The sequence below is a fragment of the Apodemus sylvaticus genome, chromosome 1 (genome assembly GCF_947179515.1).
Source record: "Apodemus sylvaticus chromosome 1, mApoSyl1.1, whole genome shotgun sequence".
Lineage (NCBI taxonomy): Eukaryota > Metazoa > Chordata > Mammalia > Rodentia > Muridae > Apodemus > Apodemus sylvaticus.
Window position 1 is genome coordinate 16,249,697 of NC_067472.1, and position 16,321 is coordinate 16,266,017.

Below are 16,321 nucleotides of genomic sequence, written 5' to 3' on the forward strand. Positions count from 1 at the left end.
CAACAAGTGGGGACTAGAATGCATTCCTACTTCCTGGAGCTCTTCCTCCTGTGGCCAACATTCCTGTATCAAAATCTGGGGATGGGGACTTTGAAAGGAATCTGCTAAAGGCATCACTAGACAGCACAACAAGCCAAGCAGTGTTATCACCCAGAGATGTGTCAGCAGTAAGTCCCTTCCATTTTCTTTACCTCAAGAAAATGGCTCCAATTTCTTTACCTCAAGCTACAATCCATTTTACAAACAGCAGCTAAATGTTGTCTTCAGTGTTACATTATGCGGTTCATAATGGCTTCCTGTACTGGCTGTATGAACCCAAAGCAAGCGGTCAGTCTGACTTCCTCTCTGCCTGTATCAGTCCACGCTCTCTATCTACCTTCTGGTGGGCTCTGGCACTCTAGCTATGGAACTGCTTTGATACTCTACTCAGATGCTTCTCTGAGCCTTAACACGTGTACATTTGTAATTCCCATGCTCTTTATTTCTGCCATCTACACCTGCCATTTACCTCTGTGTCTCATGGGCACTATATTTACTAACTTCAGTCCTTTTCTGCTCATCTGCACTTGAAATACTTATACTGGGAGAAGAGCAACAGAACAAGGGGGACAGATAAGAGGAGTATTTAAAGTTTCTGTCACTTTGGGAATCCCTGCCCTGAACCACAAATGTTCTCTTTACTGGTGCTGGAGAGACGGCTTAGCCATTAAGAGTACTGGCAACTCTTCCAAAAGACTGGAGCTCAATTCCCAGAAGCCACATAACTGTAACTTCAGTCACAGAGAATCTGATACCCTCTTCTGGCCCCCACAGGCACATGGTGTACAGACATGCGTGCCAGTAAAACATCCATACACACAAAATAAAAATAAAACCACAAAAACTTAATTAAAAAGAGAATGCCTGACTGAAGCCAGAAATAGTAACTCACACCTTTCCTCCTGGCTATCCCAGCTGACGCTACACAGCAAGACCCTGCCTCTAACAAACAAAGTTTCCCCGAGATAGTTTTCTTAAGTAAGTTCTGTACTTACTTAAGATTTTCTTAAGGCTAATGTTTAACAATGTAGTAAGTAAGTACTTATTGAATGTCTTTCTTGCCTGGGCACCAGATACAACAATGGACAATAAGAAATTCTTTCCCCCTTTTGACACCACTCATGCTGAAAGCAGAACTTTCCACATGGTAGACAGACACTCTGCATCTGCACTATATCATCAGCCTTAAAAAAAAAAAAAAAAAAAAAAAAATCCCTTCCTGAGAGGAGAAGAGGGGCTGGCACTGAGACATAAAGTAAGTAAGCAAATACATGGTTTTTAAAGCCCTCTGTTTCTTCTCTGGGTGTGGTGGCTCACATCAGTAATCCTAGAACTGGAGAGACCCAGGAAGGAGGACTGCCTGCATGAGGAGTTTGAGTTTACTCAGCAAATACCACGAGGCTGCATGAGAGCCAGGCCAGGGCTGCTAGCAAGCTGGTATCAGAAGGAAGGAAAGGAAACGAAAAGAGAAGAAAGGAAAGGAAACAAAAGGAAGGAAAGGAAAAAAATACCTTTCCTTTATGGAACTTAGATATTTATCCATCAGCATTAGGTCACTATATACTAAAGATTCCTAACATAAAGAAAGCCATTGTCAAAGTTTACTATTGTGCTATTCTATAGGTACTTTTATTAAGTTTGGTTAATGGATTTTTTTCAAAAAAATTCTCTGCCAGAGAATTTCAATCTGAGATATGTCTGTGAGGTAAAAAAGTGAAGGTATGGGAAGAGAGTATGTAAAAAGGAAAGGATGGTCGGAAGTGCAGCAAGCACTGGAAAACAGCTTGACAGAGGCAGAGTCTCTCACACACCTCAGCCATATTGAAGCCCTCTGCACAGTGCACACGAGGTACTGCTGGGTCTAGAACTCGCCAAAGCCCTTGACCACATTCTCATTACATTCTCATTACAACACACACATTTGTATTTGTAGAGCTTCTTGGATAAGTTTTGAAGGCATTTTTCCCACGAATTAGGGTCTGCTCTGTTTTCCGTAAGAATCTATGTTACTGTTAGCACTTGATGAATTATTCCCAGAGCCTCTTTTATGCTCAGTCTAATGCTCCTTCTCATTCCGAGACCCAGTCCTCCATCACAACTCCTTCAACAACTGAAGTCTGAAAGGGGCTTACCCCATCTACTTAAAATAAAATTCCAAAATAAAATTATGATCAATAATGAGCCACATACACCCAGAGAAGCCACAAATATACCCAGTGTGCTTTCCAAAATAGTATTAACTTGCAAACACCACACAGAGGATGCATTCTTGATTATTACAAGACAATTGGTATGGGTAAGAAAACTGCACTTGAATATAGTCAGATTTATACATTATCATAAGATTTTATATATTATGGCTCAATTTAAAAAACCATTTTCAAATTGGTTTGTATTGCAGTAATTAATCTTACTCATACTGCTTATTGCCCAATGAGAGTTGCCCAAGTTTATGGGTCAGTTTTAAACAAAGACATAATACATGTTCTGTCCATCATTTAATAATATTGCCCTTGATTGAACTGCCAGGCCAGTGATCCCAGACTATTACTAGAGGATCACACATTCAAGAAATGCCTGGTCTATGGAGTGAGTTTAAGTAAGACCAGTCTGGACAACGTAGCAATATCACATTTAAAAGAAAAAAGTTAAAAGGAGGAGCTGGAGATACAGCCCAGCAGTAGAGCGCTTTCCTAGAGTGTGAGGCCCTAGGTTCTATCTCTAGGACTGAAAAGAATGTTTGACAATCCAGGCATGCAGGCACACATGCCAATAATCCCAATTCGTGGAAAGCTAAATGAAGATTATGCATCTGAGGCCAGATAAGGCTTTATAGCAAGACTGCACCTTTAAGCAGTTCTCTCTCTCTCTCTCTCTCTCTCTCAGATTTATTTATTTTTATTTATATGAGTACACTGTAGCTGTCTTCAGACACACCAGAAAAGGACATCAGATCCCATTACAGATGGCTGTGAGCCATAACTCAGGACTTTGGAAGAGCAGCCGGGGACTCTTAAACGATGAGCCATCACTCCAGTCTAGCACAGAGTTTTCTAACTAAGGTTTGGGCTGGCCTTGTTTTTCTCTTTACAAAACTTCTCCCATCCTCCAAACCTCTTTTGCTGTGGATCAAACCCAGGGCCTTGCTAGGATACCTCTGCCACTGAGCCATGCTCCAAACCCAGAACTTTTTAAATAGAAAAACGAAGGGGCGAGGTGTGTGTGTGTTTCAATCCAACAACTACAACTACATTCCCACATGTAAATATGTAGCTTTTACTAATCATTAAAGAACTCCTAAAGGACACACTTCTTAAAAGGTTTTCCTGGGTAAACTCAAAGCCTCTGTTACTAGATTACATCTCATGCTGTGTACACACAGCTCTGGACAGCACAACTGTTCCTTCAGTTCGCTTTCTTTCTTTCTTTCTTTCTTTCTTTCTTTCTTTCTTTCTTTCTTTCTTTCTTTCTTCCTTCCTTCCTTCCTTCCTTCCTTCCTTCCTTTCTTCCTTCCTTCCTTCCTTCCTTTCTTCCTTTCTTCCTTTCCTTCTTTCTTTCTTTCTTCTTTTTTTTTTTTTGTTTGTTTGTCTTTTGGATTTGGTTTTTTTCAAGACAGGGTTTCTCTGTGTAGCCCTGGCTGTCCTGGAACTCACTCTGTAGACCAGGCTGGCCTTGAACTCAGAAATCCATTCAGAGTGCTGGGATTACAGGCATGTGCCACGCCCGCCCGCCCGGCTTTCAGCTCGTTTTCTATCTAATGTCACCCTGATGACTCTTGGGCACAACAGGAGACCAAGGAGATGGCTCAGCAAGTAACAGCGCTGGGTGAGCAGCCTTAGGTGTCTGAAAATCTCTGAGTTCCATCCCCAGAGACCATGGCATACAAACACATGCATGCACAGAAGTACAGAACAGGGTAAGTAAAAATAAAATTCAAATTAAAAGCATTTTTAAAACCAGTAGAAAGTAAGGACTGCAATACTTTATTTAAACTAAAAAATGGGTCCAACTACAAGTTCATCAGCTTTTAAAACATATATAATATGTGGGGGGGTGGGGGGTGGAGAGAGGGTTCAGTGGTTCAGAGTACTCCTACTCTTACAAAGGACTTGGGTTCCCAGCACCACAGATAGTGGCTCTAAACTGTCTATAACTCCAGTACCAGGGGACCCGATACCCTCTTCTGACCTCTGATGGTACTAGGTACACAGGTAGACAAAACACTCATATACATAAAAAATACATAACATTTATATATACGGGGAGGGGCTGGAGATGTGGCTCAGCAGATAGAAGTACTTGCCATTCTTTCGAGGGGCCAGAGTTTGTTTCCTAGTACCCATATCAGGCACCTCACAACCACCAGCCCAAGAAATCCAACTCCCTCTTTTGTCTTCTACCCATAATCTTGTGTTTCCACCCTTATTCATGTACACACACACACACACACACTGTACTGGCTGGTTTTGTGTCAACTTGACACAGCTGGAGTTATTACAGAGAAAGGAGCTTCACATTTGGGGAAGTGCCTCCATGAGATCCAGCTGTGGGACATTTTCTCAATTAGTGATCAAGGAGGGAGGATCCCTTGTGGGTGGTACTATCCCTGGGCTGGTGCTCTTGGGTTCTATAAGAAAGCAAGCTGAGCAAGCCAGGTGAAGCAAGCCAGTAAGGAACATCCCTCCATAGCCTCTGCATCAGCTCCTGCTTCCTGACCTGCTCGAGTTCCAGTCCTGACCTCGAGTTCCAGTCCTGACCTCCTTTAGTGATTAACAGCAATGTGGAAGTATAAGTTGAATAAACCCTTTGCTCCCCAACTTGCTTCTTGGTCATGATGTTTGTGCAGGAATAGAAACCCTAAGACATATATACATAATTTAAAAATAAATCTTAAAATTAAAAAGCCTATGCTTTTATTCAATATTCCATATTCCTTGCAAGGCATTCAGGCTCCAACTTACAAAGTCAATGTTTGCCTTGAAAAATTAGAGGGAGGTGCTAAACAAGTGTCTACTAAATCAAAGGATGAGGAAAAAAAAACTGAGATGTTGTAACAAAATGTGCCTGGTGTTTCAAAAATTCAGCATCATGTGCCTATCAAGTTCAAATCCACCCTGAGAGATCCACGAGAATCTACCCCTCCCCCAAACTTGACTGCCTAAAGTAACACCACAAATTCTCTTCACTGATAAAGGGCCCTGTAGGCAAAGACTGGCCTCAGCATTTACTGTACGAAAGCTGAATGACACAGCTTTTCCTGAACTAAGGTCCCTGTTGGTCAACCTCTAGGAGTAATAGAAGCTATAATAATCAACAATAAAAAGATAGCTACATTGAGAGTTTATGTATCCTTAAGCCATGGTAAAGAATTCCCTTTCCACTACTATATCAACTAAAAAATTCAGGCCAGGAGAAATGCAATATTCCATATTCCTTGCAAGGCATTCAGGCTCTAACTTACAAAGTCAATGTTTGCCTTCAAAAATCACATTTATTTAACTACTTGTTTACTGTGTGGGAATGTGTGCCGTGTTGCACACGTGGAGGGCAGAGGACCACCTAGGGAGAATCACTTCTATCCTTCTACTGCGTGGTCCCGGGTCAGGTGGTCAGGCTTCGCAGCAAGCACCTTAGCTGCTGAACCATCACACTCGCCCACCCATCAGTTAGCAACATTTAAGAAGCCTGTTTACTAGTTTACTCCCAAAACTAAAGTCTCACCAGCCATAATGTATCAAATGACCAAATCCATTTAGCTTATTACACAAAACTGTAGAAAAATTAAATAAGGGTTATAAAATTTACAAAATGTACTAATAAGAACAGGTTTCTGCAAGGCACAAGTCACACTTTTAATGCCAGCAATTGGGAGGCAGAGCCAAGAGGTTCTCTTAAATCCCAGGCCAGACTAGTCTACAGAGTTATTTCCAGGGCAACCAAGGCTGTACAGAGAACCCCTGTCTCAAAAACAAAACAAAACAAAACAAACAACCAACAGCTTCCAAGAATGCCAATTCCATTTCAAACTGTTCTGGTCAGATAGCATGAACTAGAGTTCATAACAGCAAGCTTATCCAACAATCAAATACTCATTCCTCACAGGTGTATATACATACAAGAATTAAAGTTTATCAGACAGAAATTATTTACTAAAAAATTGTGTTTTCCTTAACAAACTATTTCATTTCAAAAGCTATTACTGTTCTTTTTACAGAACACTGCACTGAGGAAACAGCACCGGCAGAAATGAGATGTCCGTGTGTCCCTCACAGGATCAGCCAGCTCTTCCGCTGCTCACGCCATCTCATTCTGTACTCTGACCTCTCTCAAGCTCTCTGTCTCATCTGTCTGTCTCTGTTTCTATCTCTCTCAATCTGTCTGTCTCTCTCTCTCTCTCTCTCTCTCTCTCTCTCTCTCTCTCTCTCTCTCTCAATCTGTGTGTGTGTCTGCCTGTCTGTCTCTCTCTTATACACACACAGTTCAAGGAATTGAATCCAGAGCCTTGAGTATGATACTATCCCCTAATTTATATTCTATTTAAGGGAGAAATTAACACACACAGTAACTACAAGAAAAAGTATAAAGATAACACTAGATTAGACAATATGAGCTATTAATGTTTTTTTTTTTAATGTTTACAAATGTTCAGACATAGGCTTTGTTCTACTGCACTATTACTGTAAGTTATCACATATTTGCCTCCTCTCTTAGATTGTCCAGATTGTTCCTCGGGGATATGATTCAAGCCTTTAAAATCCCCAATCTTCTCTTTGCCTCTTGAAGCTCAACATGTGAGCTCTCAGCAGCTGCCCTGGTTGGCTGCCCCCGCTGCCTGGGTTGGAACGTAGGCAGCATTATGGACTCCCACCCCATGAAAACATAATGCCTAAACAAACTTTCTTCTATTACAAATATAACAAAAACAAACCACTTAGTCTGGCCATGGTAAATGTTCAAAAAACGTGTCCTTTATCATCAGAGAACAGTGCAAAATACATACCAGAGAGAAACCACTGCTTACAGATTAAGTCAACTAGAGTGTAAGGCATGTGTTAGATGAAATACTTCTATAATTATTGACGTGTATAATCTCTGATAAAGGGAGGTTAGTTAAATAGCAAAAGTTGAGGAGTACCTAGCAAATGGTAAATATAGGATCTAAACTACAATATTCTATCTAGTAAAGTATACATAAAAGTGGCACTTTAATGCTGTATATTTGAGGTAGGTTAGTTTGGGCTAAGATCTTATTTCAAAGGACAGCTGGAGGCATTTTGAGAGTCACAGGTAGGAGCTGGAGAAATGGCTCAGTGGTTAAGAGCACTGACTGCTCTTCCAGAGGTCTTGAGTTCAATTCCCACCAACCACATGGTGGCTCACAACCATCTGTAATGGGATCCAATGCCCTCTTCTGGTGTGTCTGAAGAGAGCTTTGTTTTATTTTTAAAATAAATAAATTTTAAAAAGTAAATCATGGGCAATTTATTAAGAAATACGGACTTACAACCCTAGAAAGTAAGGCCTACTCATAAGACTTATAGTCATCAAATTAATGGCCATGGAAAGTCAGGGAGGGAGAAGAGAACTCAGTGACTAATTATAAGGAATAAAGGGGAAGCAAATCAGAACTATGTCCAATACTCAAAAGCCTGAATTTAAAGGCTGGAGAGATGACTGGGAGCTTAAGGCCTGCGACGGTTGTTCTTGGGTGTCAGCTTGACCACACCTGGGATTAACTAAACACAAATGGCTAAGCACACCTGTGAGGGATTTTTTTTTAATTAAATCATTTGAAGTGGGAAGACCTATTCCTAACCTGGATTTGATGTGGAAATACACACCTTTAATCCAGATCTTTTGTGGCAGGAAGATTCACTTTTATCTGGAACCCACTTCCTTCAGGACTCCAGTATACTTTAGACCAGTGAAGACATCAAGCCCCATGGACTGAACTATGGGATTCTTGAACCTTCCATTTGTAGACAATCAATGTTGGACTAGCTGGACCACAACGTGCAAGCCACTCTAATAAATCCATTCTCTAAGTTCTGTTTTTCTCGAGAACCCTAATACAAAAACACTAGCTGTTATTCCTGAGTACCTGGGTTCAGTCCCCAGTACCCACAAGATGGGTCACAGCCATCTCCATCTCCAGTTCCAAAGGACCTGAGACCCTCTTCTGGCATCCATGGGCATATACATGCATGGAGACATACACACATATGTTTTTATACAGATATACAGACAGACAGACGGACAGACAGATAGCTGAAGTGACTAGAAGAAAAGTAGTGGCAGAGATAGACCCTGATTCCAGTTGGGAGAACAATCTGAAATGAATTGGATAAGAAAGTAAATCTCTAGTATGCAAGCAGAAAAACATGGCATAAAAGTTTGAGTACAAATCTCTAACAGGTACTAGGAAAATGGCCGAGTAAGCATTTGCTGTGCAAATTTTAAGATCTGAGTTCAAATTCCTACTACCCAAGAAAAACTGGAAATGATAGTACAGTCTGCAAGACCAATCAATGCCGTACAACAAAGTAAAAGGCAGAGATAGAACCCAAAGATCATTGGCCAGCTACAACAGCTACAAGTAAGAGAGATCCTGTCTCAGACAGGTAGACCAATACCTGAGGTTGTTTTCTAACCTCTATACATGGACTTTGGCATGAGCTCATACAAACACAAAATGTACACCTCTCTCTCTCTCTCTCTCTCTCTCTCTCTCTCTCTCTCTCACACACACACACACACACACACACACACACACACACACGTACTAATTACATATGTGTAGGTCTCAGTGATTTCTGAATTAAGTGCTGATACATTTGGTTAAAAACACCTTTAAAAGGGCTGGAGAGATGCTTCAGTGGTTAAGAGCACTGACTGCTCTTCCAGAGGTCCTGATTCCAATTCCCAGCAACCATATGGTGGCTCACAACCATCTGTAATGGGATTTGATGCCCTCTCCTAGTGTGTCTGAAAACAGCTACAGTGTACTCACATACATAAAAAACAAATAACAAAAATACTTTTAAAAATCATGTACACTGATTCATTTTCTTTCTCATTCCCTCTCCATCCCGAGGCTAACATCAGTGGTCTTTATATAAGCTCTTTAAAGTCCCACTACGTGGTGGTAGTGCAAATCCTTAATCCCAACACTCAAAGGCAGAGGCAGCAAGAAGATCTCTGAGTTTCATGCTAGCCTAGTCTACAAAGTGATTTCCAGGCCAGCCAAGACTACATAGAGACACCCTGACTCAAAAAAGAACAACACAACAACAAAAACCACCCCCCCCCAAAAAAAAAACCAACCAACAAACAAGCAAGCAAAACCAAAGTGAAGCTTATTTAAAAAAATTTAAGTAATAGAGCTTTTCCTGGTCTCCTTCCTATCTAAACAATTCCATTAAGCAGTCACTAATTGAGTACAGGCTAAGCAGGCATCATGCTAGGTGACTACAGTGGCTCAAAACAAGCTTTTGGAGTCCACGTAGCGTGAGAACAACGTCTCGGGGTCTGGCACAGAGCTAGGGACTAGACTGCGGTGAGCAGACACATGGGGCTCCACGCCACACCAGGCAGGGGACAACATGGGGTTCCTCGGGACACGAGGCCCTGCAAGAGGCAGAAGGCAGTCCAGAACTCAGTTTCACACCTACGTTTTAAAGATGGTGAAGGCAAGCCGGGCGTGGTGGCACATGCCTGTAATCCCAGCACTTGGGAGGCAGAGGCAGGCGGATTTCTGTGTTCGAGGCCAGCCTGGTCTACAGGGTGAGTTCCAGAACAGCCAGGGCTACACAGAGAAACCCTATCTGTCTCAAAAAAAAAAAAAAAAAAGGTGAAGGCAGCACTGCTGTCAAGTAACACCCAACAAGTAAAGGAGGCTCCCATGTGGTGGGGGAGGACACTGAGAAAATAAGCCAGGTTTCTCAGAGAAAGGAGAAAAAAAACAGAATGAATGCTATATTGCTGAGTTATAACTGAAGATGGGACTATGAGACAGAACTTGAGAAATGTATATGCATACCTTTACACACACACACACACACACACACACACAAATACCAATTGAGAATGCCTCTGATTACTAAAACTCTAGTAAAACTGAGCACATGTGGTTGCTCACATGTGCCACTCTCCACTAAGTCTGAGCCTTAGAACAGTGACTAAGTCCAGAGCTCTGGCCTGAAAGTTTTAAGATGAGTTTGGAACAACTTCTTGAGGTGTTCAAAGATCAAGAGACATGTCAGACGGCAGAGGGGACAGAATGAAAAGCGGGGAACATGTAACAGTCTGAACATAAACAGTGATGCCAGCTTCAACAAGGTCCCCTAATGCCCTCTCCCTCCTGGCAGCCACGCCCTTAGTTAACCCCACTCCTCACATGGGGAGGGCCTAAAGCCTCCATGCTGGAGGAGCCTGGCCAAGGCATGAGACACCATGGTTAGGTTACATAAAGTTAACTACGTTAACGTCTTAAAGTCGTCTTAAAGACAGCCTGCATGGCCTGTGTGGCCTGCGTGGTTTAATGAAGCCGTCATATTGAAGAAGTCCACGTGGCAAAGAATAACGGGTGGCCTTTAGCCAACCACCACCTCAGAGTCAAGGCTCTCAGTCAAACAGCCCTTGAGGAAAATAATTCTGCCAACTACCTTCAAAGCTTGGAAGTTAGTCCTTCCTCAATCAAGACTTCAAATTAGACAACAGCCCTGACCAATACTTTTGTCTCTATGAGAGATCTTGAAGTAGAAATGCCAGATCAGCTGTGCCCTGACTTGTGACTCCAAAAATCTAAGATATTAAATGATTCCTGTTAATGCTATAGGCAGGTTAGTAAGCTTGATTGTGGCAATCACTTCACAATGACTGTGTGTATGAAAACATGTTGTATATTATATAAATATTTCACATTAATTGAACAAATATAACAGACTGAAGAAGAAAGAACGGAGAAAAAATGGTATATATTTGAGAAGAGACAGACATGACAATACTTCAGAAGGAGGCCTGAGTCTAAGCAAAGGCATAGCACAAATCTCAGTGTACTGGTCAGTGCTCCTGAGCTAATGAAGACTTAAAGATGGGTGTGGCCTGGTGAGACAATCAGCAGTGAAGGGGAGCTGACTGAAGCTTCAACACCCGAATTCAAGAGGACCAACACAGAGAGAACTGACTTTCCATGTGCAATACAGGCAATACACACAGACACACACACACACACACAGACACACACACACACACATGCACGTATGCCTCAACACTAAATAAATTAATAAACTTAAAAAAAGAGGCCATTTAAAAAAAAATCAGGTCAGGGATGGTAGTTCACATCTCTAATCCCAACACAAATTTCTCTTCTTTGCTGGGACTAGACTTGTGGATAGAACCCAAGCCTAAACAACTTCCTAACTTCCTGTGGCTACCGGTATCGTCATTCTCACAGCATGAACTCATCACTGTCTGCTATGCCTTCCATCGTTGCTGTCTGTTGTCTCCTCCTTACCATCTTCACCTTTCCCTCAGACTTCGGTAACTACTTTGTCCCTTTGTTTCACCTTTATTCCCAAATTTCCAGTATGAATTATCAATATATCCCAGTGGGGAGAAACCAACACAACTAAATACTCTGCTGTCTACAGATAAACCAGTAACAGATGAGCAGCCACTAATCCTAAGAAGACATGACTGACCTTCTTTGACACAGTTGCCAAAGAATTGGCAACAAAAGACATTTATATACTGTGTAGTTATAGTTAACATACCATGCTAATTAAAATTCAAACTATGCTAATTGGTATTACTTAAATTGTAGTAAATGAAATTTCTGTAAATTAGAGAGTTGCAAAATAAGAACTTATAGAATTTAAAGTTTAAATTTAGCTTTTGCTAGGCGGTGGTGGCGCATGCCTGTAATCCCAGCACTCTGGGAGGCAGAGGCAGGCAGATTTCTGAGTTCAAGGCCAGCCTGGTCTACAGAGTGAGTTCCAAGACAGCCAGGGCTATACAGAAAAACCCTGTCTTGAAAAAAACAAATCAAAAAAAAAATTTTTTTAGCTTTGGCTTTAGGAATTTTTGATTTGCTGAGAGAGTGTCTTCATATGTAGCCCAGGCTGGCTTGAAGTTCACTGTAGAGGACGGAGTTACAGTTAAAAGGCACCTCACATGGCTGGTACAGTAAACAGAGGCTCTGAGTAAGTGACAAACAGTGGACTCCAGCTTCGACTACTACGCTGGTTTGGGCATGCTTGGCCCAGGGAATGGCACTAGGAGGTGTGGCTTTGTTGCAGGAGGTGTGGCCCTTTTGCAGGAAGTGTATCACTAGGGTGCTGGGCTTTGAGACCCTGTTCCTGGCTGCCTAGGAGATAGTCCTCTGCGGGCAGCAGTTGGATCAAGGGTTAGAACTCTCAGCTCCTTCTCTAGCCTGGATGCTGCCATCTTCTCACCCAGTGATAATGAACTGACCCTCTGGACCTATAAGCCAGCCCCAATTAATTAAATTAATTAAATGTTGTCCTTTTTAAGAGTTGCCTTGGACCTGGTGTCTCTTCACAGCAGGAAATGGAAACCCTTAGACAACCACGGTGTCAACCCCAAGCCAGGAAAACCAGGTTGGATACAGGAAGCTGCAGTATTTTACTCTACTGCACTATGGCAGATTGTACAGTCCTAATGGTCAAAACTGAAGTGACCCATTAAACAGGACTAATATTCTACAGAGAGGGGGCAGCTTCCATCAGTAACAAGGATGTATATATAATCCTTGTTAGTATATAATCCAGTAGTATAATAAGACTACATACTTGAAGAAACCCATTAGAGAATTTATAAAAGATAAAGAGATTAGAATTGAGGAGCGTGAAGGAGAAGCTGTCAGATAACTCACAGGGAACTCACCTCCTCCAGTCTGTTCTTGAGTGTGAAGCTCTTTTTAGTATAGTAAAACTCTACCAGACTAGGCAAACGATGGCAACAGAGACTATAGGTGCCACCGAAGGATCCACAACAGCATAAAGCTGATTTGCAAAACCAGCCAAAATAAGCTCAGTAATTCTTTTTCCTTTCTTTTTTTTTTTTTGGTTTTTCAAGACAGGGTTTCTCTGTGTAGCCCTGGCTGTCCTGGAACTTACTCTGTAGACCAGGCTGGCCTCGAACTCAAGAGATCCACCTGCCTCTGCCTCCCAAGTGCTGGGATTAAAGGCGTGTGCCACCACTGCCTGGCTCAGTAATTTCTAAGGAAAGAAATACAGATGTCCAATTATACAATAGTCCGAGTCCACTAAATTGAAGGTGGACACAGTGGCACAGATCTGCAGTCCCGGCACACAGGAAGCTAAGGACAGCTTGGAAACATAGCAAGGTCCATCCGTCTCAAAAGAAAGTCTCCAAAAGAAAAGAAGCCTCTGAAAGGGGAGTTTTACAACATAATTTTTTTTTCCCTACAGATTAAACAGTGTAGAGAAAAATGTGAGAAAATGAAAAATATGAAAATTGAGCAGGCAGGTGGTGGTGCACACCTTTGGTCCCAGCACTCGGAGGCAGAGGCAGGCATCTAGGAGTTTAGGGTAGCCTGGTCTACAGAGCAAGTTTTAGGGGAGCCAAGGCTACACAGGGAAACCCTGCCTCTAAAAACAAAAACAAAAAAACAAAAAACAAAAGGAAAGAAAGATAACAATACACAAAATGATGCAACAAGAGGTGGAAACTAAGAAAATAACAGGACGGAAAAATAGCTCAGAGTTAAGAGCACTGTCCACCTTTCCAGAGGACCAGGTGTGTCGGCACTCGCTGTCACAGTACAAAACAATCCCAGGACAGAAACTAGAGTGCAAAGTGTGGGAAAACGGGAGCCTTCAACATGTTGCTGGGGGAAATACAAAAGAGTTCAGAAATTGTGGAAACAAATTTGGCTAATCTCTAAAAGGTAAATGTAGAATATAACCACATGACTATACTGCAATCCTGCTTATTCATATATACACATGAAACAATTGAAAATAAGTGCTCAATCACATAAATGTACACGTTCACAGCAGTATTTCTTCAAAATAGTCAAAAGGTTCAAATGGCCTAGATAATTGAGTGAATAAAAGAAATTATACCATATGTAAAATAAAACAGCATTTAGTAATAAAAACAAGTTGATATATGCCATGACATGAACCCAAAAAGTATTATGCTAAATAAAAGAAGCCAGAAACAAAATATGAAATACAAAGAACAGGAAGCACATATAGACAGAATGTGGACTGGCAATTGCTGTGCGGGAGATGTATCTATGTAATAGATAATAAATCTTACATGGTATAATGGAAGTATCTTGAAATTAGAAATTGTGGATATATAATTTTAACTATGATTAACATTTTAAAATGCATATTACAGGGCAGGGCATGGAAATGGACACCTATAGCTCACATAGTCAGAAAACTGAAGCAGAATAGGTTCAAAGCTAGCCTGGGCTACAGAGCAAGACCTTGTCTTAAAAAGAAAAAAATTTAACCTCTAAAATTAAAACAAAATTTCTACTATGACAACAAAAGAAACAGAATAGCAAAAAACAACTAATCCATTAAAGGCAAGTTTAAAAACAGATAAGACAAATAGAAAAATGAATGGTTTAATCACGTCAATATCTACATTTAGATGTGTGTGTGTACACTACATAATACAAAACACTAGTCACACATGGCTACTGTGCATTTGAATGATGATATAGTCTAAATATACCCATTTAAATACCCACTGAATTTATTTTGTAAAGGTAAAACACCATTGACAACTTTATACCAAATTAATGCTGAAATGATAGTATACTCAGCCAAAATACATTATAAAACTATAAATTACTTTTTTTCACTTCTTTGAAATTGCTTCAAAATTTAAAGGTATTTCAATCTCTCTAACAACAAAAGTTCTAAATGATAAGAAGCAAAAAAGAACATATATCTCAGTGGAAGAATACTTATCTATTGTGTGAAGCACAGAAATCCATATCATGCACAAAAGAGGAGGGAGGGAGGAAGGGAAGGAAGGAAGGGAAGGATTAGGGAGGGAGGAAGGAAGAAAAGAGGGAGGGAGGGATGGAGGGAGGGAGGGAGGGAGGGAAGGGAGTGAAGGGAGAGAGGACATACAATTTTGCATCCATAGTTTGAGATTTTAACACATATCCTTCAGGACCTGAAATAACTAGCAGGAGGAAATGAAGGATGCAGTGGCTGAACTTGCCCTGATGACGGAGCCTCAGGCACCACCACAGGCACCAGTGCAGTACAGACTCCTTAATACACTGTTACGGTGACAGATCCTACGAGGGTGGACCAGGACTTCAGTTCACAAGAATCAAGCTGCAGAATGTACTGCTGAGCACCATGAATGGTAGTGAGACCGTGACTAAGGGGCCTGGTTCCATGCATCACACAGTAAGCGCCCTCTTATGTCTCCCACAGAGTGCAACTAACACAAATGTGCAGAACATATGGAGCAGCTATGGAGGACTCGGAAAAGTAAACATTAGCAGGTGGGTGGGGAAGAAGACCTTAACATAGTACTGAACCAACAATGAATTTACCTTTTTATTATTCCTCCAATATCCACCAGCCGGAACTGCAGCCTGAAACCCAAAAGTGAGCATCAGTGTAGGTGAAGGGCTCCAGAAAAGCCTAATCTAGTTCAAGTTCTGCAGGGGATCTTCAGAGAACAAAACCCTCATGTTTTTCTTTAAATTCGCTACATTCTCTCTAAGCTATCCCATGACAAAAGTCACCCAAAACTCTGAAATAAGAGGTAAAGGGGAGGTGTCAAAGCTTCCTCTCCTGCTCCCATCTTCCCCAGTTCCCACCCCGCATTCCTTCATCATTTACTCTCAGATGCAGTAACATTTCCGGGTTTAACTAAAGCTCTGCTTTTCTACATACAGGACTGAAATTAGTAGCCCTAAGAAATGAGACAGCGCTGATCCTCACACTGGGAAAGACACTAGAAGAGCAATCCTATAGAGTTACTTACTCCAGAGTTCAAGGTACAAACACGTAAATGCCAGATAAAGACTTGGAACTGAAATATAAGACAGACCACCAACCCAACCCCAGGTAGCCACTAAGTATCGCCCACGGAGTAAATCTCAATGCCATCTGCAGAGGCTTTCTCACTGGGACAGTGAACCCACAAATTCACAACCCGCTTATCATAGCCTCGCCTAAACATTGGGATTACAGGAGTGCATCACTATGGGCTTCAAAAAATATAACCATTATTAATGAGATTAGAATAA

The 16,321-nt window shown here is 41.5% G+C and overlaps 1 protein-coding gene across 5 annotated transcripts in view; it reads right to left on the reverse strand.

Annotated features, from left to right (window-relative positions):
• Btrc (beta-transducin repeat containing E3 ubiquitin protein ligase) overlaps window positions 1–16,321 on the reverse strand; it is a 169,099-nt gene that overhangs the window by 111,539 nt on the left and 41,239 nt on the right. For 3 of the 5 annotated variants that reach the window (XM_052184857.1, XM_052184856.1, XM_052184853.1), the window contains exon 2: window positions 15,620–15,661. The exons of the other annotated variants lie outside the window; for them this stretch is intronic. In XM_052184857.1, the coding sequence (XP_052040817.1) occupies window positions 15,620–15,661 (42 nt within the window). The remainder of the gene's footprint in view (window positions 1–15,619; window positions 15,662–16,321) is intronic. 5 annotated transcript variants of the gene reach the window in all.